At 39.1% G+C, this 23,427-nt stretch overlaps 2 protein-coding genes across 3 annotated transcripts; one reads left to right on the plus strand and one right to left on the minus strand.

Annotated features, from left to right (window-relative positions):
- Window positions 1-10,382: 10,382 nt before the first annotated feature.
- Window positions 10,383-20,820, plus strand: oxtra (oxytocin receptor a). 2 transcript variants are annotated; one of them, XM_067587407.1, is made up of 2 exons: window positions 10,383-11,940; window positions 17,058-20,820. In XM_067587407.1, exons 1-2 carry the CDS (start codon window positions 11,013-11,015, stop codon window positions 17,309-17,311), a joined length of 1,182 nt encoding a protein of 393 aa, XP_067443508.1. In that variant the 5' UTR covers window positions 10,383-11,012; the 3' UTR covers window positions 17,312-20,820. The 2 variants fall into 2 exon arrangements, with proteins under 2 accessions (XP_067443508.1, XP_067443509.1); XM_067587408.1 differs by having other exon boundaries at window positions 13,702-17,137.
- cav3 (caveolin 3) lies at window positions 20,113-23,008 on the minus strand. The gene is made up of 2 exons (XM_067587410.1): window positions 22,716-23,008; window positions 20,113-21,327 (listed from the first exon to the last, which is right to left on the minus strand). Exons 1-2 carry the CDS (start codon window positions 22,830-22,832, stop codon window positions 20,986-20,988), a joined length of 459 nt encoding a protein of 152 aa, XP_067443511.1. The 5' UTR covers window positions 22,833-23,008; the 3' UTR covers window positions 20,113-20,985.
- Window positions 23,009-23,427: the final 419 nt, after the last annotated feature.

Raw genomic sequence — 23,427 nt, forward strand, 5'->3', positions numbered from 1 at the left:
TATACCATATCTAACCATGTAAACAAAATTTGTTGCTAAAGCTGTGCTAATCAAATTTTCTGTTATTACAAAATGGATCAAATGACTCATACTGACGAACCCTAAGAGAATTATCACAGAGTCTGCAGTTTCCCCTCAGCTCTATAATGCATATTAGTGTATTTCAGCTCTTTGTTTTGTTTTTACAGCCCAAATGGCTGACAGATAAGGTTGCTGACTAGCTGGTGAACATAGTGGTGCATTTAGCAGGTAAAGAGCCAAATATTTTTGGTGCAGATATAGTTGTTGGAAACCAAACCGAAGCCAAAAGGGGAGTTAAAGGACCAGTGTGTAAGATTTAGTGGCATCTAGTGGAACAGACTTGGAATATAATATTCCAATATAATATAAGTATGTATAAGTATAATATAAGTATGTTTTAATTAGTGTATAATCCCATGAAAATAAGAACCGTTGTGTTGTCTTTACCTGAGAATGAGCCCTTTATATCTACATAGGGAGCAGGTCCCCTTCCACGGAGGCCGCCGTGGTGCACTGCCATGTTTCTACAGTAGCTGGTTGTAATGTGTCACCTCATCACTAGATATAAATCACACTCTTCCTTTAATATTTGACTTACGTCTTGATCCCACCAGTTGTGTCTGCATTCCAGGCTCCGATGTGGCTGCTGGAGCTGATCACGGCCACTCTAGTCAATGCTTGTGATCCCACCAGACATGCTGCAGCGAGTTTCAGAAGCATCCCAGGAGTGGCGCTGCGCTAAACATACATGCCTAGTCTATTTTTGACAGAAGCCGCGTCAAGCTGCACAGAGCAGATCGAGGCCGGTCAGGAAGCCAGACACAAGAACGGCATAGATCATCGGGTCACTTTCCAAAATAACACCCTGTGCAGACTCCCAATCGTATATCACATCACTACATCAACATTACGTTATACCCGGTGGCAACAGGCCAGAAGTCAACCGCTCAGAGGATATTTTTCACCATGGACCACGAGAGGTTCATCTTGGTAGTGGAAAATCTGAGGACAGTCTTCCAGGTTTCACTTTTAAAGCTGGTGGAAACAATTAGAGAGTTAAAATAAAAAAAAAATCCTACATCGCGGAACCAATCCGAAGTCCTTAAGGCAGCCCTTCATATTGGGACAGTGACATGTAGTTCACTATGGAGGAGAATGGGGGGAGAGCGTCATTTCAAGTAAGGCGTGTCTTTACAAAATGTAAGGGGCGAAGGTTTGTTAGAGGCCACTCTCGCCACTGTTCAAACAACTACCGTGCATTTAGAAATCCCCAGATTTCAGTAGGTGGAGATCTCTGATTGTCTGGTATCGTGAGACTAGCCATGACTGCCCCTGTCCCTGGCTTTCTCTCCAGGTACAGGGGTGGCTCTCTTCTCTCTGGCGCTGCTGCAACAAAACACTCCACTTCTGAAATGCTCCCAGTGTGGTATGACAGAACAAAACTGCGTCACAGCCGGAGTTGATTATATTAAATTAATAATTAATATACAGGATTTAGTAATTTATGCTCTCAAAATAATAATTTGTGCACATGATTTAGTAAACTTATGCTCCAGAATTAATTCACACTCTCAATTTAGCATAATTTTTCACCTTCATGCCATTTGTCCCTTGACTTTGATCTTGGACTGAGATATATGGATATACTTGAGTCACAGAGTTTTGGCTGTTAAACACAACATTATGTTATCTTCCAGATCCCTCAAATAAAATTTACAGGATTACAGACTGTTTTGCCATAATGACTCTGAAGATACTGTGGATATCATACAGTTCATAAAAACTCAGCTCACAGGTTTTGGAGCGCTTCATAAATTACTTCTTTGTCTTCTTCAAACTTCTGGCTGACTGAATGGGTTGAGCCAAATGCATTTGCTGCCCTCTACACGAGCAGTAGAGGCAAAATACATATGATATTAAATCAAGAACACAAATTGGAATTCATGTGTGCAAATGATTAAATCGAGAGAATGAGTTATATAATTAATGCACAAGAAGTATTAAATCAAGGGCCCTAATAATTGAGCCGTGCACCTGAATCCCCCCTCCCTCCCCTTGACACCTCCTGGGCTCTGTATTTATGTGTTAGTGTTTTGTTTACAGCATGTCCTGCTGAAAATGATCATTTATAAAATGACGAATTTACAAAATAGCAAACTCAGAGGGTTATATGTAGATGTGAAAGAGTTTATGTCGATGTATATTGTTTGAGGTTGTTTTTGACATTCACATTTATTTCCATTTAATTATTTTCTATCTTTATTTCATTATCTGATTTTATATGGCTTATTTTATTAGATACACACAAAAGCAAGCAGACATACAGCCCACAACAATAGTAGATGACAAATCCCTCACCACATCATAGATTTTTTTTTGTTGTAAAAAAAACCAAACATAAAACATCCCTCACTGTGTTCAATGTCCACGTGTACAACACAGGAAAATATTTTGGGATGATATTGTAATATTTCTGAGCCTGGAGACAGTAAAATATGGAAGATATGTCAGGTATGGAGCCCCTTTTTACAAAGCAATTGTACTGTTTGTTTGTGGGTGTTGGAGCTGCTGAGATCAGACACATTTCAAAAAATGATTCTTGAAATGACCAACTGTTTGTGGGTCCTCCTGCTGAAGTGTGTATCTGGGTCACTGCAGTCGCTCCACAGGTGTGACTACAGTGTAAATGTGAAATGAAGGTTATCTACCATGGGGTGAAACCACTTTTTTCATGTTTGCAAAGACCAGTCATTGTAATTTCACAATATATTTTTTAATATACAATGTATTATTTCCACCCACTGCCAGGTCAGGATTTGCATATAATATAAATATGTTTATAGAGGCGTACACCTCTTTCTCTGTCACATATTATATATTATTTATTTGCCCGTTATCCACTGATTTCATTTGCATATTGATTGTATTTCTGTATTTATTTTGTTATTCAGACTTTAACAGCAATGTTGTATTTGAAGGAAGAGGTGGGTGTAAGTTATTATTCAAGATACCAGTAAACTTGAACACTTCAGATTTGTCATTGTTGGAGTAAACAACAGAAACCCAACACTTCCCTTAAAAGCTTCAAAATGCACTGACACATTCTCCAGACGTGAGCATGTCTGGTTTACTGATGGCAGCTTCTAAGTGGTTTTCTAAATCACTGTGACTTAGTGGCTGGTGGCAGAATTAATCTGACATGAACTACATTAGAAATGAGAGCCACAGGCGTACTGCTGAGCAGATTTTAGATGCAAGGATGCAGTTTTTCAGGTGTATGTAATAGTGCCATAAACTCAAAAACCCCTTACCTCCCGCAGCAACACACACACACACACACACACACACACACACACAAACACAAAGGATAACAAACAGTACAATGGCAGCAGCTAACTGGTGTATTTGGAGGTAATGGTCCAAGAGAGGGGAGCAACTGGTATTTCAAAGAGCGCTGATTATCCTCCCTCACGTACAGCTCTGTGGCAAGCCTGCTTGTCTTGATGAAATTTAAAGTCCTACAACCAAGTATCCCTTATCATTCTGTGTCTGAGGTTGTATAATTACTTTAAAAGCAACGCTTGCTTCAAACCATAAAAAGTATTTTTTGTTCAATTTTCAAGCACATCCAAGGGTTTAATTGTAAGACTTTTTACTGTAGCAAACAGGATTACGTTTATTCAAGGACTACATATGAGAAATGTGAATTAGCTCGTGCTTCAATCTCATTTTCACATACCACAGGTAAATTCTTTGTAGATTCAGATTCCTATCTTCCTGTTGCACAGATACATCACAAAAGCCTGATTGTTAAAGAGAAATTCAGCATAAATAGAAAATGTGTTTTGTTTTTGACAAAAGTGAATCATGTTTTTGACACAAAAACACAGAGCAAGTTAGCTTCTTTTTTTTTTTACCCACTCCTCTTTTGTATTTTTGACTGCAAATACACATGTCTGTCATAGAGAATACTTTCACATTTCAAGATGAAGTATTAGCCCTTTCCTTTGAATAGGCATTGAATGTGTCCCATTAGTCCAAAAATAACCATCCATCCATCTATCACAGTTGGTCATTTGTTCATAAATCAAATGTCATAATGCCTAAATGATGCAAACTAAAAGACTTGTCTTACAATACGTATGCATAGGTGGGCTGATCATACAGAGGACTCCTGATTGTCCACGATTCAACCCATTGTAGCCATCACAGTATGTTACATGATTACAACAACGGTGTCTTGATAACATTCTGGGCAAAACTCCAGGTAGAACTTGTGCTTTCCTCCAAACTAAGAGATAAGAGATGTAGTTTTTTATCTATTTTGTTTCAACTTAATGCCATGCAGTAAGATTTATCACAAGCAGTTCTGTGTTCAGTATTTATTTATTTTGTTTGCTTTCTGCATGTTTAAATGCTACAGCACACAGTGTATGTGCAGTAAAAGCTGGTTTTGCCTTATCTCATAAGTACACTAAAATGTGAGTACAAAAGGGGATTTGTGAGACACAGATATTTGCTCATGGTGTGGCAGGTAGGAGATATCTTCTTATATTCATATTCTGCTCCTTGCTCCGAACACCCATAAGAGACTCTAAACAATGTCACATTGAGGCTGTGATATATTGTCAATGTGTCCATTGCTCTGACACTGATGAGCTGAGGCGCTGTCTCCTCTGTTTCAGCTATCCAAACAAACCTCTGCCTATTAGTCAATATCACACAGACTTTTTTTCTCTGTTCTCATCATACCCTTGAATTTCAAGGCTTTGAGGTCACAGTGGAAATGGTTGCACTCTATTCATTATGTCTTTCATGATCCTTATTTACTGCATTGGGTTGATTTTACACCAAATGCTTTGAGAATTACTCAGGAAGAAAAGTATCAAATGATTACAACCTTGTTAAAAATAGGTTAATTATCAGATGATTTGACAATCTAAAACATTAAATGCTTTTTCAAATCATGTAAACATGTAAATAAAATGCAGGCTTATCAAACAACCGCTGTACCTGACAGCTGTCAATGTATTTTTTTCTTATTTTTGCTTCAAGTCACAGCGTAGAATCGCCATCAGAGTGGCATACACTTTTTGACATCACTTGTCTCGCTGCTTGCAATGTCAGCTTTACATTTCCACCAACTCTGAAGCTGGAAATCTCTTTTTGAGTCTCTTCATTCAAGTGTACACACACAAACACAAAAGCACTGAAAAAATAGTCAGGCAAGTCATATAGTTCTGAGTAGTACTTGTGTATCTTCAATTGGTCGATGTATTGAGCTACTACCATGAATTTTCAACACACTTTCCAGCTACAGTAATCAGCACAACATGGTGTGTTCATAAAATGAAAAAGAGAAATATAATAAATGAGATATTATTCATAGAGATGACATCCCTGATTTATTATACCAATAACAGCACCAGGAAGAGGATTACAGTTTACTGGTCATAATGTATGATAAGCCCAATTTCAGTGCTTTTATAAACTAAGGCAATGTGAATGTGGAAAACCCAATTACGTTTATCTGACATTACCACAGTTTGTAATGAAGTGATTCACAATAGCACGTCTTTAATCACTATGTTCTACCAAGTTTCCAATCTTCACCCCTTTGTGGCATGAGTCATATATAGCCTTCAGGTTTTTTTTCTCAGCAAAACATCAAATATGATTTATGGGTTATTGCTTGTGTTGCCACACTGAGTGAAACGTGTATTCTGTCCCACAAACATAAAACAAGCATTAGGTAAGGGGTATTGTTCACTTGTTTGTTTTATTTTCATTCAGAATTCACTGCCACTTCCTCCAAATGCCCTTCAGTGTGGGCAATCCAGCATATTAGTAACGTTTCCAGACGCACCACAGGAGGCCTTATCCTGTTATTGTTTTGGAAGCAGATGTCTCAGATCCTGACTTTAAAAAAAGCCCACGCAGAAACTCAGGAAGCTCCTGTAATGAAGCAGGGGATTCTCTCAGAAGTGAGGCCCACCTGAAGGACTCAGAAGAGAATGAGTTATTGCCTTCTGCAAGTTACAACTTGCAGCTCTATGCTTTAGTGAGATATGTCTCGAGCTGCTGTGATGTATGACTTAAGGTTGCTTATGGACACTCACTTAAATCTTTAAGCTTGCAAGCCTCTGAAATGTGTGGCTATAATCTCAGAAATCACCGGCTCCCTGTCTTCTATGAAGCTAATGGTTCAGTGTAGTGCTTTAAGTGATGTTAGCACACAGAATATATCACGCACCCACTGATCTAGAAGTGACAGCACCCTACAGCGCGTTGGTCTACTTTTTGCATGCACCTCATGACACGGGATCACCAAGAGGAAAATGGTAGGCTGAGAACCCCATGTACTGAGTGATTACATAAGCAGCAGGAGCCAAAAGTATTAGCGTGCAGATCCTTTGTCTCTTACTTCATCAGTGGCTCGGTCCTGAACCTTGTCTCTAATTAGATCTGTCAACTCAAAGCCCAATATCTGTGGGAACGGCAGAAGGAACTGCTGAGCAACTGGAATCAGCCGGGGCAGGGCGGGGGCTGTGCAGGGTTCAGCGGCTGGAGAAGTAAGTGAAAATATCAATTTATTACTATAATACTCAAAGTAATCACCAGCAAATTAAAGAAAATGTATCAGTGTTAATATATGATTGGACAAACAATATACATTTGTCAACTCAAAATAAATATCCCAAAAAAACTCTTTCTACACATGCAAGTTATCGTTTGCCAATTAGATATAGTTATATCTTCTGTATTTTATGATGTTTTGTAGCCACATTTTTGATTTTTGACAGTAGAGACAGACAGGGAACACAGGGACAGAGCTACACTGTATTTTTCATTTCATGAATTAATTCATAATTTTAAAATAAAATTTGACTTCACCATAACTCACCCATCAAATATCTTTCAATTTAAATTATAACATTACATGTGTGCAGTCTTAATTTCCATCTTCCAGTTCATCATCACTCTGAACTGGGCCTGGTATTATACATATATATATATAAATCGCTCTTTTCTGAAGATGTTCTCCTACAGCATCATTTTTTCCATCTGTAATCTCTCCTCCTTTCACCCTATTTCCTTGACAGTTAATTTTAACCGCAAGGAACCTGGACTTCTCCCCGTCTTGTCATCTTGATTTGCTTTTTTCATGGCAGGAAAAAAGTCTTCCGTACTTCCCTTCCACTTTAGCATTCATTCATAGCAGTCTATTAGGCTTCTACTGTTGCAGCTTTCCGTCCTTTGATCTGTCAGCAGGAACTTTAAGCCAGACCTCATGCTGTTTACCTCTTCACCTGAATTCACAGTGCTTCACATGTATTTACATTACTGCCATGTTTATAATTTAGCACTCATCCTTAACCAAAGTTGACCAAATCTCTGCAGAATAACTGCTGAGCCGTTATTAAATCTATAAAAACACTTTGCCCTATACTGCACCTGTGTCCTAGTTCAGAATCTGGATATTTCAAAGGATTCAGAACACGAAGGTGGGCCCTTCAGAAGACCTGCAGGCCAGGCTGAACCTGCACCTCCTCTCCAAATGAGAAGGTTTAACTTTATCCTCACAGAGACCAGAACTAATGGTGTGTTAGGAGTTCCTGCAACTCCTAAAGTCAAGAAGTTGCCCCCCAGCTGTAGTGAAAAATAAATACCTGCAGTAAACTCAAACCAGTGTAGGTTTAAGGTAAAAGGTGTGACATTTAACTTCAACATATGATGGACAACTTGCAAATCCATATAAATATTTTTCTGTAAACAGCCTGTGAGTTTATCATATTTTATTTATTTACCTCTTGCAGTGGCTTTTTCATTGGTCTAGTTTGTATTTACTGTTGACTGATGACCACTGGAGCTTCCTGGATTTTACACATCGATGAAGACAGAGTGGATTGCAGGATACTGAGGACTGCAAAGTAAATATGGGTTGTGTGCTCTGAATTCAGGCTGTATTTCTCAGCCACATTTGGAGGAATCTTTGAAATGAGACAGACCATGCCAACTTGTTATGAAATATTTGGTCTATGCAGACTCAGCAGGATCTAGTCCCTGAAATAGTACACAGCTTACTACTAACAATATTCTAACAGATTCTAAACCAAAGTATATCTGCACATAAGATCTACAGATTATTTTACTAAAGCTCACAAAATGCTTTACTGACATATTTGAATCATTTGACGCAAAGTTGAGTATTGACAGACTATCCAACTACATCCACCTAACTTTAACCATCAATCCTTTTACATCTTGCTTACATCTTATTATGCATACTGCACACTTGCTCAGAAGGCCCAAACTCTTGACACTGGGATTACTCGACTTCAGTTTTACTCTGTAATCAAATAGTCTAAGTGAACATTATCTGGTGAAACTCCTTCAAAGCTCTGCAGCACTGACTGACTCTTTTCTTTTTCATCGTCATAAAACCATGAAAAACCCATCACTTTATTCCACATCTACGACTTCCATGAAAAGGCGAGCATTCATTAATCCACTAATTACTTTCTGCTGAACTCCAGGAATGTTCTAGCTGTACCAAACTTTGCAATTTTCAGCACCAACTGCGCTTTTTTTTTTTCTTTTTTGTTATTGTCATTCAGGCTTCATTATTCACATGCTGGCTCATTTCATGTAGCTCACCAAAAATCTAGTTTTTAGAGAGGTCATTAAATAGTTTCACTACAAATTCACGAGTTACATCATTAGATTGAATTTATCATTATCCTTTTTTCATCCTTGTCCTTTTTAATTTCCAGTCAGCGCTAAACTGCCTTCAGCCGTCATGTTACTCCTTTCAAATTCCAGTGGATCTGCCATTTTCCAAGCTCAAAACCACAAAAAAGGTTTGTGGCGTAGATAGGACCAGAAGCCTTTTCCCTTAGGGTTTGCAACTGTGTGTTGCTGGAAATTTAAGGAGCCACACAGTAGCAGACAAATCCCACTTTTCAGTGCTGTGACCATTTGTGTAACTTTGGATATAAGGAATTTTTCAAAATGTATTATGGTTTCCACATTCAAAATTCAAATTCTTCAGTAATGTGTCACCACCATCAATCAGTTTAAAAATCGTCATCATATTCATTTTAGTCTCTAAGTTCCGTAGCAGGCTCGTACTGAGCAACACAAATGGAAAGAAGGAGGATATGTGTGCTCAGAGGAATCACTGGAATGTAGCACATGGACATTAACAATGGCATCGCACAACATTGCCAATAAAATTTCAGCTGCATATGTTTGCTTTACTTCTAGTATGTGGGAATGTATCTGCTCACCACTGTCACCTGTTGTCTGTCATAATGACCAGATGACCTTCAGTTCAAGATAATTTATAAACAGAACAACACTTGGTAGCTGACTCTCTTGTGCCATTAAAGCAAAATCAGCTCTAAAAAGAATTGTGGTACTTCTGTCATCTTTGGCAGCTTGGTTGAATCCTCCAAGACTTTCCTAAAGATTAAAGCAGGCGAGTCATGAATCCAGTCTAAGTATAAATAAAAGTACAATAAAAAACACATGTTGGCAGCACCTATGGTGATTTTCTAGGAACATGTGTACAGAGCTGTCTCTGTTTCATAGTACCTCTCCTGAAAAGCTTATGGCTCAAATATTTTTTTCATTTGCCAACAAACTCATCCTCCCATTCATAATCGGTAGGTCAGAATATGTTGCCTTGATGATGTCACATTTCCTTGTCCATGTCCATTTCCTTTGAAAAAAATCACACATTTTATTGACGTGCCATATATATAGACCATTTTTCATTTCTTTGAGTTATAAAATTGAAAAACTATGTTTGTGTGAGTATTTTTCTAGCACTTTCCCTTACAAATTAATTTTAATGATGGTTTTTACCTGTAACTTTTCATTATTTTAACTCATATTTTGCCTCACAGTGATTTTGAAAGGTATGAATGAGCATTTGTTCATTACAGTAATTAGCAGTTTACTTATTTACAACTACAGCAGTTCAAAGCAAACTGAGGCCAGAATACCCCCTAAGACTCCTTTAAGTCTCCAGCAAAATATTAATTCTCATTTCCTCCCCAGATTTTACCACAATATAGAGATATCTTACAATAACAAGGGTGTTTTTACATCACTGGCCTCACTATGTAGCCATTACTCTCTCTTCAGTAGACTCTGTAATTCTACACCAAGTCATATCTGACAACAGGAATCTTCTCAGATGGGGTTGGTTATTAAAAAAACAGAGATCCATGACTCAGAGCAGATCTGGTGGTTCGTGCTCTGATAGGGGTTGGAGCTCCACGCTGCAGAGCTGGACAGTGAAGGTAGTGTGACTGGTGCACATGGCCACCTAGTGGTGCTGATAAGTAGGACTATTTGCTGTTTTTACTGAACTGGCGACAGATATATCGGGGGCTTGTATGCTGTAGTGCTGGTCATTCCTGACGTTGCCAGAGATGATGATGGAGCTTTCAATTTCTGCAGCATTTTTCTCTTATAATATTTTTATTTCCGTATTTGTATTTTAAAGGCATATAAATATTTGTGGACAATAAACCTGCTAATTCTTGGGATTTACTCAGTTTATGATTTAGTTAGTTTTTGTTTTTTGTTTTTTTTAGAATTACCTTTTATCAGTGATCTTTTAGATCCGAGGTCTGCTGTTTTGTTTTGGTTTGGTTTTTTGCCATCTGTGCCTTAAGTTTACTTTTATTTTTGCCAAGTGTTTCATATTATTTAGATAAGGGAATTTTTGCTCTCCTCCTCTGTGGATTCTTGCATCTTCTGATTTAAGAAAGAATGGGTGATTGAGGTTCAGCAAAGAAGTGACTCGTTTTTTTTATCATTTCAGAAACATGTTTTGAGCCTCATCATATCTCACCCTTCGTCTCGTCACCTGTGAGGACGCACGGACGACTTTATCACTTAAGACCATTCAGGTGACTGTTCCAGCTATTGCATGACTGCACAGCCCTGACTCATCTGCAGAGGACAAGCCTGCGACAATGGAAAGTATCTCAAACCAAAGTGACTTTTGGCAATTCAACGAATCCTGGCGGAACTCAAGTCTCGTTAACGGAACCGCTGGGTTCAATCAGACGAACCCCCTGAAGCGGAATGAAGAGGTGGCGAAGGTGGAGGTGACTGTGCTCGCTCTCGTGCTGTTTCTGGCGCTGGCGGGGAACCTGTGCGTCCTGCTGGCCATCCACACCACCAAACACAGCCAGTCTCGTATGTATTACTTTATGAAGCACCTGAGCATCGCCGATCTAGTTGTGGCGATATTTCAAGTTCTTCCCCAACTTATCTGGGACATAACATTTCGATTCTATGGACCAGACATTTTATGCAGGTTGGTGAAATACCTACAAGTCGTTGGGATGTTCGCCTCCACTTACATGTTAGTTTTGATGTCCGTAGACAGGTGTTTGGCTATTTGTCAGCCTCTTCGTTCTTTGCACAGGAGAAAAGACCGTTTCTATGTCATATTTTCCTGGGTCCTGAGCCTGCTCTTCAGTATCCCACAGATGTTCATCTTTTCCCTGAGAGAGGTTGGGTCGGCCGGATCAGGAGTGTATGACTGCTGGGGTGACTTCGTAATGCCTTGGGGAGCCAAAGCTTACATCACATGGATCAGTCTCACCATATACATCATTCCAGTGGCCATACTGAGCATTTGCTATGGGTTGATAAGCTTCAAAATTTGGCAAAACTTTAAACTGAAAACCAGGCGGGAGCAGTGCATAAGCCTGACGCCCAAAACCTCCAAAAGCAACACGCTGGCCCGTGTGAGCAGCGTAAAGCTCATCTCCAAGGCGAAGATAACCACAGTGAAAATGACTTTCGTCATAGTCGTGGCTTATATTGTCTGCTGGACCCCCTTTTTCTCTGTTCAGATGTGGTCTGCGTGGGATCCAGCAGCGCCCCGTGAAGGTAGGTTAAAATTTAAAGTTCAGTATTATACGGAGGGCGCGCAGCTGCTGCGCAAAAACTGTTGTGCCTATAATGTATTTACACATTTTACACACATACACTCTACAGTCCCACACCCTCTTAACGCCCTTTTCCTGACAATATTGCCGCCTGAAAATGGAGTTTGCGCCGTGGCATATGGGATCCTTTTTGCTGTGCGCATCGGTGGTTTTTACGCACGAGGATGCGAGCGAAATCATTCAGTTGGGGCCTACTTAGACAACAAAAACGCAATTTTCAGCTGTGTTTATTCAGTCTTTTTCATTCACGTGGTTTAGACACCGGAGCTTTGACTCAAGGGGGACCCGGGCTCTGCTGCTTCGGGTAAACAACCCAGCCAGGGTGGGGAAGCTCAGCGCAGGATGTTAAATCTCAAGATACCTTGAAAGCGTAAACAAAAATGAAAAGGAAACTTTGGATTGTTTCCTCTGTTGGTTGAATTACAAATGCTGGTATAGTATACACCCCTGAGGTGCGTGTCTGTGACGTTTGATCAGTCGTTATGGCAAATTGATAATAATAGGATTTTTGTTTAATGAAAAATGTCTCTACAATGCAAACTTTCAAATCTAACTTCTGGTTTGTTTACATCAGAAATATATGGAACACAGCTGGATACAGACATATTTTGTTTTGTCAAATTATATAATTATATTTGTGAATATACCTTTATGTATTTGGTTGCAATTATGAGTGATTGAGTCTTTTAAAGTGCGCAATAAGCTGCACACACAATTTCCCAAGTTTCCTCTGACCCTGAGAGCGACTGACGGCTAATCATTAATCAAATTAGTGTGCGCCACAGCGCACCAAGCAGCTTTATTTGTGCCTGTGGGGCACGTTGGAGTGCGTCGTTGACATTTAACCACAATAGGCTTCTAAGTAGCCATCGACTGTATGTGGTACCTATATTTATCGATCCTCTAGACTATGGCCACACCCATGCAACGACAGAAGATTAATGTACCAATTTGACTGCATGTTGTATTTGTACATGTGAAAGTCTGCGCCATTCCATTTTTCCATTGCATTTAGGTAGAGGTAAGTAAAAGCCACACATATGTATTACCTTGATAACAAAAAAATAAAAATATGTTTAATCCTAGAGAGGCTATAATTTGTCAATTTGTTGTGGGGACCTTTGTTTTACTGGGAAAGTGAAAGGTGAATCTAATTAGAGCCATTTATTTGAAGACTGCTTAGAATGTCTGCATCTTCTTGTGAAAGGAGGGAGCTTTTTTTTTACCACAAAGACAGTATAAACCTTATTTTCCAAACTGATTTCTATCCCTTACCGGTATTTCCTCAGACAAAAAGTAAAAAGAGATAAAGTTACTACATAATACAAACAATAGAATGCTAAAAATAAATAATAATGTCAGGAAGAAAACATACTTTGGTGTCAGAGGCCATATCTTTTGGCTCTGTTGGTTGATGTCAAAGGTTCCAGCTGACTGTTTCTGTGTTGCTGTCACCTTCCTCAAGCTGCATTGTTCACACCAGCTATTTACACTGTGGAGCTAAACAGTCACACAATACACTCAACCAAGACTTGGTCACTGGTACATTACAAGAGGAGACTTTCTTTTAAGGCACTGATGAAATAAAAATCGGCTCTAATGTTCTCATGACGATATTTAAAGTAACAGCAGTTAGAAAAGAGTAACTAACTACTCCAGCTTTTGAAAGGAAAAAAAGTGATTAATTTCTTTTCTGTTTCAGAGCCATCAGTGCAGGGAGGAGACTGATGTCTGCTGGCTTTTCCTCCACGTGAACAGCACTCAGAAAGGCCAGAATTGGCAGACACGTGCCAGTGTTTGTGTACAAAAGATAGCTGGAGTGTCACCTGCATGTGTGTGTGGAGACAAAGTGTCCATTAGAGTCATGCTCGGCCAGACAGCTTAGAACAGAGAGGGAGAACCTCTAAACATCACAAAGATGTGTTTCAAACATTCATGATGTGAACAAACAACAACAAACATTACTGTAGGTTCATAAATCAGATTTAATGATTGTTTGATGTAAGACCAGGTTTTATTCATGTATGTTGAATTTTGATTGTCGGACGACTGGAATCACAGACTGCACCTTTAAAACGTGTATTGTCGGGAAAGATTAGCAGTAACAAATAGTGTAATAAAACAGACTATTAATGTGTAATTCCTGCTTATGGCAGGTAACCTGCAGACCTTTGGCAAATATTTAGATAACAGACCTCAAACATTGATTATGACATTATATGTTTCATTCCATATAGTAAACTTTATTATGTTTACCACTGAATATATCCATAACATTTTATATGAAACATTACTGGAAGACAAGTCACTTCTTTATTTCTTTATTTATTTCCATTTTCAACATCTGTCAAGCTGACACTTACTGTAAATGGAGACTTACTAAGGTCACTGTCTGTCTTTAAAAGGCCACTCTTAGCAGACACAGGAAGTGCAAGCAGCGGTTTCTTTGCTTGATACAAACTCCCAGAAATTCCCCACCCTAATCCAAGTTAAAGTAAGCCTGTCCTCTGCCACAAGTGATGCAGAAATCCCTTGAGCTGCATGATCTGTCCAGGTTATATCAAAGCTAGATCAGTGCAGCATGTTGGATATTTTTGAACCTTAGTTGCAATGTCCTCATCATACCAATCAGTCTAATTTTTAAATGCATGAACAAAGAGCCAAATTGCATCATCCCTCCCAGTTTCATCAAAGCTGAGATATCCAATTTATCACACACTTTAAGTCAGATTCACTGTGTAGACCCTGGAACCTTTCACAGTTAGGAAGTTTACCATTTTTAGCACCTCATTAGGCTTATCGATCCGATTTTTGGAAATGTCACAAGACAGTAAAATGCTCCTCCAGGATTTGTCAGAGCGACACCACCGGCATCTGTGATTTCACATTCAACAGATAGACAGATTTCATTATGTAGAGGACAAAAACGCCTGAAGGTTAAACCCTGACGTTGACACTCACACAAGCTCTCAAAAAAATCTGTGAACACAAACATCTCCCTCTGCTGAGCCTTGTGCCCTCTGCTGCTGACTCACATATTGATTTGCACTAAGTGCTTGATGAACACAAAGCCCAGTCTTCAATCTCCAAACGTGATTTTTTTAAAAAAAGATGTCATATATAGAGCCCTGACAAGCAGTGAGAGACACAGAACATTGTCATATGTATAGAGAGACCTCTTAAAGCAATATCGCTTCATGTGAAATCCAATTCTTGTTTACTTTCATGGAGATAGAATGAACATTACAGGCTCATGTTAATGAATTGCTGATGAGTCCTTTGGGCCGGCCACTATCAGCTCTGACAGTCAGACAGATGTACCACCCAAGGGATGATTATTCTGCCTTTTCATTTACCGTGTGATTTATCACTCGCTTGTGAAAGACACTGTGAGCTGATTCAGTAAAGACTTTTTTGTGATGGTTCCCCCAATTATTTAAATTACATCCAGGCTCTGCACTCATCCACCCTGATAAGAATGCTTGATAACCACTAGTTGGTCTTTTGCACAGTCTTCAATGAAGCGTATTCCTCCGTCCATGTTAGCAACATAATCCTGCAGAAAGTTAATGCATGGCTGAATGTTTATTTTATCATTGCTTTTACATATCAGCTCATACACGTTTTTGCTTGCCTTTTTGCAGAACATTTCATAAATTTGCCTTAGCAGAGTAGACTAAAGTAGATTATAAAACCTATGACACCGTGGTAGAAGGGTAATTGGATGATCTACACTCCGTTAAACTCATGTTTTAGTCTCATAAATCAAACCCTTAATGGCTGATGATCGATTCCTATTAATCATGTGTGCCTTTTGTGCCCTTCCCGAGATCGTTACTGAACAATACTGAACAATTTTTTCGTTAGCGCTCAGGAACCGTCATTAGAGACGACATGAGGGTAGCAGAAGTGCAGACAGGCTGAGAGAAAGATTACCAATCAGCATGAAGAGGTTAAATACGGGATACAGGCCAATTACATGAATCCAAAACTCATTTGCCAAATGTCAGTTGGGTGGTGGAGTTGACATAGCGTAAATGTCATCCAGCATGCCACTGCATGTTGCTTGCTGTGATGTATCACCACAATGATGTGTGAGCAATGTTTCCGCCTTGTTCTCTCCTGAACCTTGAAAGTGTGTTTGAAGGAATTCTATTTTGTTTTAGAGAATGCTCTCTCCTTCTTTTTTTCAAACAGGTCGTCATTACTGTCTCCTTCCTCAGAAATGAATGAAATGCATTGGCACAATTCATTTTCATTAAAGGTGTAGGCTGCTGCCCTGAACTCTTTTACTTCTTTTAAAACTGATAGCCTTTCAGCTATAATCATACAGTTTACTGTGTGATTGAAACTTGTAATTGAACTATTTGTGCTTTGGCAGAAAATGGCAAATGGGTATAAAGGAAAGAAGACAGTCTTCAGCTTTGCTAGCAGCTCTTTGAGGCTGCACTTGCTCTAAAAAGTAGTGCTTTGAGCTAAATGCTTAAGTCAGCATGTTAACATGCTTGCAATGACAGTGGTAACATGCTTATGTTTAGCAGATATAATGTTTACGGTGTTCACCATCCTATTTTTGCACATTAGCATGCTAACATTTGCTAATTAGCTCTAAAAACAAAGTACAGCTGATGTCGATGCAGGTATTTGGTTGTACACCAATTAAACAATTTAAAATTGTGATAATTCTGCTAGATGTAAAGTGGGGGATCACCAAAGTTATTAGAAGCCATCCTCTGGGTACCATGGATATCTGTACCAAAATTCATGAAAATCCATCCAATAGTTTGAGAAATTTCAGCTGACATTGAAATCCCTAGACCCACACTGCTAGCATGGCCAAAACGTATTAATTGAGCTGAAGTTGTAAATCATCACAAGTAAAACCAAATGTGTGTGCAAAAACTATGTTTTGTCACTGAAGGGATGGCTGTAGATAAACAATCAACCAGCCACCGACACACAGAAAACAAGCTCCTGGTTCTATTCAGACATGGTGTATCTCCTTCATTTTCCGTTGTCACAACTCAGTAAACATCCTGTCTCTCTCATCACCTGCAGCTATGCCCTTCATCATTTCCATGCTGCTGGCCAGCCTCAACAGCTGCTGCAACCCCTGGATCTACATGTGCTTTGCCGGACATCTGTTCCAGGATCTCAGGCAGAACTTTCTGTGCTGTTCTGCACGCTACCTCAAGTCATCCCAGTGCCGCTGTGAGCGTGACTTTGACTCCAGTCACAAGAGCAACTCCTCAACCTTTGCCATTAAAAGCACTAGCAGTCAGAGGAGCATCACACAGACTTCAACCACATGAGCAACTTCCCCACTCTCCTGCCCACCCTGCCTTTCACCACATGCCGTCACCCATGAAATAAACAGCAGTCACCTCTTCCAGATACCTCTCATCCCGAGGTTTCTGTCAAAGCCCAGAAGAGGGAAAACAAAAGTCTTAATTATTTTATTTACAGTACTTTACAGTGTAAAGTAAAAATGGAATTGTGAAATAGAAAAAATGTACAGAATATTTGAGGGCAATATTTTGTTAATAAATACTTAAGAGATAATCACAGATTAAGCTGAGCAATCAACTGAATCTTTTTTGTTTGTTCTGTTTTTTGTCTTTAATTCTTTTCCTTTTTTTCAGATGTACAGTATATATTTACATATTTGCAGTGCAGAGAAAGAAAAAAAAGAACATATTCATATGACTTTTAAAGCACTGTCGACCTCAGCCAACCACACTATTGATTCATTTCTTGTCACTTTGAAAGCTTGTCTGTGTTATGATGAAATTGCTCATCTGTAATAAATATTGTGTGCCATGTTGTTCACTTTGTTACATTTGCAATGGATTGCATACATGTAAACTGTTACTTGAGATATTGTTAGATGTGAGATATCATAAATGTCACTGGTAACGATTAAAAAAAAGCTTTAAAAAGCGAATAAAAAGCAAAAGCAGCAAAAAAGCGGCAACATCATTATTTACACCTAGCAAACACTCATTAGAGCTCCTCTTGCCTCCTGAACAGTGTGAAGAAATCCATGGTAAGGCGCTGGAAGTGTTCCAGAGGGATGTTTGTCCACACTGAATCAATACAATCACAGAGTTCCTGCAAATTTTTGGCAGCATATTTAAACTTTGAACATCCTGTTGTATCACAGCCCCAAAATGCATTATCGGGATGAGATCTGAAGAGTGTGCAGCCCACTGGAAGCATCTTGCGGCAACAGTGACACGGTGCATGATCCAGCAGGAAGTGATAATAAAGGTAAGCTGTGGCCATGAATTCACTCTGTCAGTCATTGTTGCAAAGCTAATTAAGTCTAAGGCTGCTATTTAGTCAGTTCTATTTATCTTCATTGCCAGTGTTTCAAGTATATGAGCCATCTCAGTTGTGAATCGTTTGGTATTTGTTATTTTAATTAAAGCACATCAGTTGTCATTGTCAATTACAAGGAGTGATCTGAATAAAAGAAAAAGCTGTAAGGTACAAAAAACCTGGTGCAATAACTCTGCAATTAATACTAACTTGATGAAATTTATAGTGTTGAACTTCAGTTAAGACACTGTGAAACAGATGATGATTCAATTAAAACTATTATTGAGCTCATACTGATATGTTGTCTCTCTGCCACCTTACACCGACAAATCATTATAAGACAACAAAGTGCAACAACACTACAAAGAAAAGCCTCAGATATTATTATAGGATGATGAAACTTCCTACAGGTTATTTATTTCAGAAATATTAAACTGCATTTTATTGCACAGTTGTTGCTTCAGTTCTATTACTGTGGAGATTACAGGATTGATTAATGAAATGAAAACAAAATTATACTTTTCCAATATTTGACTTGAACAACTGTACCGCCGCTGCATCTTGAGATTATAAATTGTTTTGTATTTTAGATTCATATTTAGAGGGGATTTACTTCCCCTATAGCATTGATACTGTGACGTTTTATAAGACGATCTTGTTTGAGTGGAACATACCATATCGGTAAATGCTGGAAAACCATAAATCATTCAAAGGCAACAGCTGGCACTAAATACTTAACAGATCACATCAAACACATTTGCTATGAATTTCATGATAAAAGATTATGACTGTATTATTTAGATAATTTATCTGTTGTTCAAAATAGATGTGGAGGTCATATACTATATATGTAGATGTATGCCTGTAATCGCACAAGTTCCATTAATTATTTGCAAGGAAGGAATATAAATCAACAAAATTATGAGATCAGTATTTGTGGAAAATGTTTTGTATTTTGTTTACATTAAACATATTCACATTTTCTACATATTCACTGTCTCTGTATAATTTCTGGGCTAGGTTTATATCTAAATACGTTTGTTAGTTAACTCTGAAAACTTTCTTTCGAGGGTAAAACATTTCAATTATTGTCTATGTGCAGTTATTAATTGTCATTAAGATGACTTAACTTGAAACTTCCTTGTAAAATGAGGATGAAGATTGATATAAGCATCAATGTAAAGCTTTGGTTTTTCTACAAAATGTGTGGTCTATTGAGAGAGAATTATTACTGCCCACAATCTGCTGAAGTCAAAGTGATTGAGGCTCTTAATGTTATTTTTTAATGAAATGACCACACAACCTGACGAATAAATCAGGCACACTAATTACACAGTTTAACACAGTTCATTAATCAGAATAATGGTTTAATACAGTGTGCTGTTCAGCACCTTAAACTCTGTTCATTTTCTAGCACTTTTAGTGGCATAAATGAGTTCAATTTATCAGCTGGAGTGGAACATATTGAGGCTTCACAAGTAGGGGTGTGGTGACACTGAATTATCAGTAATGGATCCCAGACAGTAAAGACTGAAGACTGAAACTGAAGGATGCACAACAGCAACCTCTAGTGGGTCACAGTTCTCAGATCACTGCTGAAGTTACTAATAATATCACTAACACACTGTTTGAATGTTTGGTGAATCTTAGAAATGTATTTCCTAAGCTTCTCACAAAGACAAACACACATAATATACTTTCACTCAAACACCGCTCCAGTGGTGAAATACACTCATTAAAGGGACAGTCTGATGGTTTCAGCCCTGCCCTTCTTCACTGCAGGTACACAATATAAGCAAAAGGCTTCACACTTTAATAACAAATCAAAACAACACTATGAAACATTTGAAGGTTCTCTTACTTTACCCCATTTAGTAGTTAGGTCCATACCTGTATACACATACTTGACTGAAAAATACAAAAAAGTTGGTTAATATTCCACTCATATCCATTTGATAAAAGGAAGTAGATTATCTGCAAACATATTTCTTACATCTGCAAGTCTCCAAAAAGTCTGTTACTTCAGTTACATCAGTTACTCTGACGTTACTTCAGAGTCATCACAAATCTTTTTAGAAGAAATTGGACAATGTTTGACAAAATAATAACATAGAGAAAACTTTTAAAATTTCTGTCATTCTGTCAGGGCTTTTCTAATGAGGTTACTTATACACATGTAGAATTGTCAAATTCAATTAAAATAATATGAAGCAAAACAATACCAGACACAGCAACATTACAGCATCAGTATAATTTTGAGGATAACCAAATGTAATGCACAGAAGCAGCATCGTCCACAGGTGCAGCAGTGTTGAGGAGTCCATTTCATTTGCTGTGAAGGTGTGGCCATTGTCTGAGCTTTTTGTCATACAAACAAATGAGGGCAGACAGATCCTCCTCATGGCAGGGGGCCCTCTTCTCCCTCAGTGAGGAACACTGAGCCTTCCAGGAGTGCCAGAGCTGTCAGAAAACCACGCTGCCTACTGCAGCTGTCACAGAGCTTCTGGTGGCAAAAGGAAACACTGGGCATGTCAGGACTTAGAGCTCTGAGCTTGAGGATGGGAGGGTGGGTAGCAGCATGTTATGAAGGCCAGAGGAGGAGTAACCGGGAGTAAGCAAGATGCCAGATTTCTGGTGTATAAAAAGATACCACACTTATGCGTTCTTAGACTTCTTTGCGCAGTGCCACGCGCACGCTGCTGAAGATCTTTCCCAGGGCTTCGAAGAAGGGATCAAAGAAGGTCTGGATACAGAGAGAGTAGATGCGGCTGATGCACTGTGACTCAATCAGACAGCTCTTGATACAGGGAACCACAGCCCAAATGTGGCAGAAAGAGATGCAGGCGAACAGGAAGCCCCAGAGTAGAGCCACAGGGATCCCGAAGACAGCAGACAAGATGCGGTAGCACCAGTATTTGGACACAGTGAAGGTGGTGTAGCTGAGCTTCCACACCCCATCCAGGCTGTGTGTACCATCTGGCTCTGCAATGACATCCTCAAACTCCACCTAATAAGAAATTTAAAATAGCATTTCATTACTACACATCACTGAGGACACACTCTTTAATTCACCATGTGTGCTCCAAGTAATACATGCATGCCAATGTTAAGTGTAAAGATTATGCTTATTAAAGCTGCATAGTGTTTGGGTCAAATTTATGCAGAGAAACAAATTATCTGATGCACTTGATAGAATAAAAAAACTTAATGTAGTGGCATACAGGAGAAGTTATGGAGTGGCTTTTAATGCTCAGTCCAAATAATTCTAAAAGCTCCATTCTGACATTTTTTTAGTAACCAAAGTTCCCCTCATGTAAAATGTATGAGAACAATTGGTCTTTTGAAAAAGCTGGCCATCACATTCTCAGCTAAGACCCGGCAATTAAAATGTTAAGTAACTTGTCAGTAATCGTGGCAGGCAGACGCACTGCACATCTCAAAACCTTTTTTTTTCTTCCAGACCATTGGATAGGATCTGTATGGGAAATAACGACTTGCTGTCCGCTTCCTGTAGGGATAGCAGGCGCAGATCATCCTCTGAATGAATGGCTGGACATGCACTGTTTTATATTTTCTCTGGCCTCTTTCAGCTCTGAGAGGGGATTGCTAGAGTCAGATTCTGCAAAACAGCATCAGTGTTCTCTCAGCAACAATAGACGGACAGCCATGGTTGTGCTTGTAAATCTGATTACTCAGTCGATAAGATTCCTTATCCAATTAAGGACACTTCCAAAAGATATTGGCAATCCACTCTTTAGGAAATGTAAGCAGAAAATTATTGCATGGATTAGAAATGCAAGTGCCAATTTATCACTTACTTTCTACCGTAGACCAGACTATTGGGAGTAAGGCTAAAAAGCCTGAGTTTAAAAATACATAACCGTAAATCTTTATCATTTTCTTCATAGTTTTCTGAAAACAGCCACCTGTATATCATTTCAAGCTGAGCCATGCAGACACTAAGCATCTGCTTTACTCATAACTCATGATTTACGATCCTTATTGACCATGTTTACATGAAATCCCCTTCAGTCAAACAAAAAATAATTTCATGGTATATTCGATTCTCTCCTCACAGAAAATGTTTTGTGGTGATGCATGGCAACAATCTCAGGATAAACAGTTGTCAGACCTAAATAAAACATGATGGCACAGTGTATCAGTTTCACGCTCTTCTACCCCATTCCCAAAATAAACCCTATGCTCTACACAGGCAACAGGAATAGCTCTTCGTCTATTTAGGGATTTTCCAGACAGTGTAATACCCTGTTCTCCTGTCTTTGTTCCTAGCAAACACTTAATGCATTTTCTCCACACGCTTCCAAACACGCCAAGACATGGGGTTACTTTCTTAATCCTGACTGTGACAGGGTGGGGTTTCCATGCTGTACAAACCTTCACCACGTCCTCATTGATCTGCTTTGGGTCTCTGTTAATGAGATCGATCTCCTTGGTGTGGCTGTCCTTCACAATCTTCTCTTCGTTGGTGTTGTACTGGTACTGATCCGCCATGGTGAGGCTGCAGGTCCTGGACAGGCTGGAGACAGTGAGGGTAAACCTTCCTGGATCAAACTACTCGCAGCCGCCTCAGTTCACTTCTGGACCCCTGTATCACCACTGTGACGCTCCCGCTGACATGCCAGTGGACAGCTGCTGCAGACGTCCTGGTAAAAATGGGGGCCTGACCACCACCCTGCACACACATAGGCACTCACACACACACACATAAGCACACTCACACACACATTGTAATACACACTTGCAGAAAAGGCATGCCTTAAAGGAGAACCCAGGGCTGTGTCACATTTCACATAGGGTTGTTGGGCTAGCTGGGCAGGGTTTGCACAGTGGCATGAACTTCCACCACAGAGTGAGGCTTACTGTCACACAAACACACCCTCCAGTTGGGACGCAATGTTTTGTGTTCTTACACTGAATTTAATTTGAAAAGAAAAAAAATGTTGTAATGTGTTTACAGCAGAGGAGACAAACGTAGATAAAAAGTAAATTAATTGTCACCATGTGCTGTTAGTGTGGATTCACACTATGACTCTAATTTACCATTTAGACAGAGCATTTTGATTTACATTAAAATACACTTCACTGT

This window comes from Thunnus thynnus, chromosome 4 (assembly GCF_963924715.1).
Source record: "Thunnus thynnus chromosome 4, fThuThy2.1, whole genome shotgun sequence".
In the NCBI taxonomy this organism is placed as follows: Eukaryota; Metazoa; Chordata; class Actinopteri; order Scombriformes; family Scombridae; genus Thunnus; species Thunnus thynnus.

Bases quoted from the DNA above. Each gene is read 5' to 3' on its own strand.
- cav3 (XM_067587410.1), bottom strand. From the start codon at position 22,832: ATGGCGGATCAGTACCAGTACAACACCAACGAAGAGAAGATTGTGAAG. The intron at 21,328-22,715 runs GTTTGTACAGCA...ATTTCTTATTAG, and splicing joins TCAATGAGGACGTGGTGAAG to GTGGAGTTTGAGGATGTCAT.
- oxtra (XM_067587407.1), top strand. From the start codon at position 11,013: ATGGAAAGTATCTCAAACCAAAGTGACTTTTGGCAATTCAACGAATCC. The intron at 11,941-17,057 runs GTAGGTTAAAAT...CATCACCTGCAG, and splicing joins TCCAGCAGCGCCCCGTGAAG to CTATGCCCTTCATCATTTCC.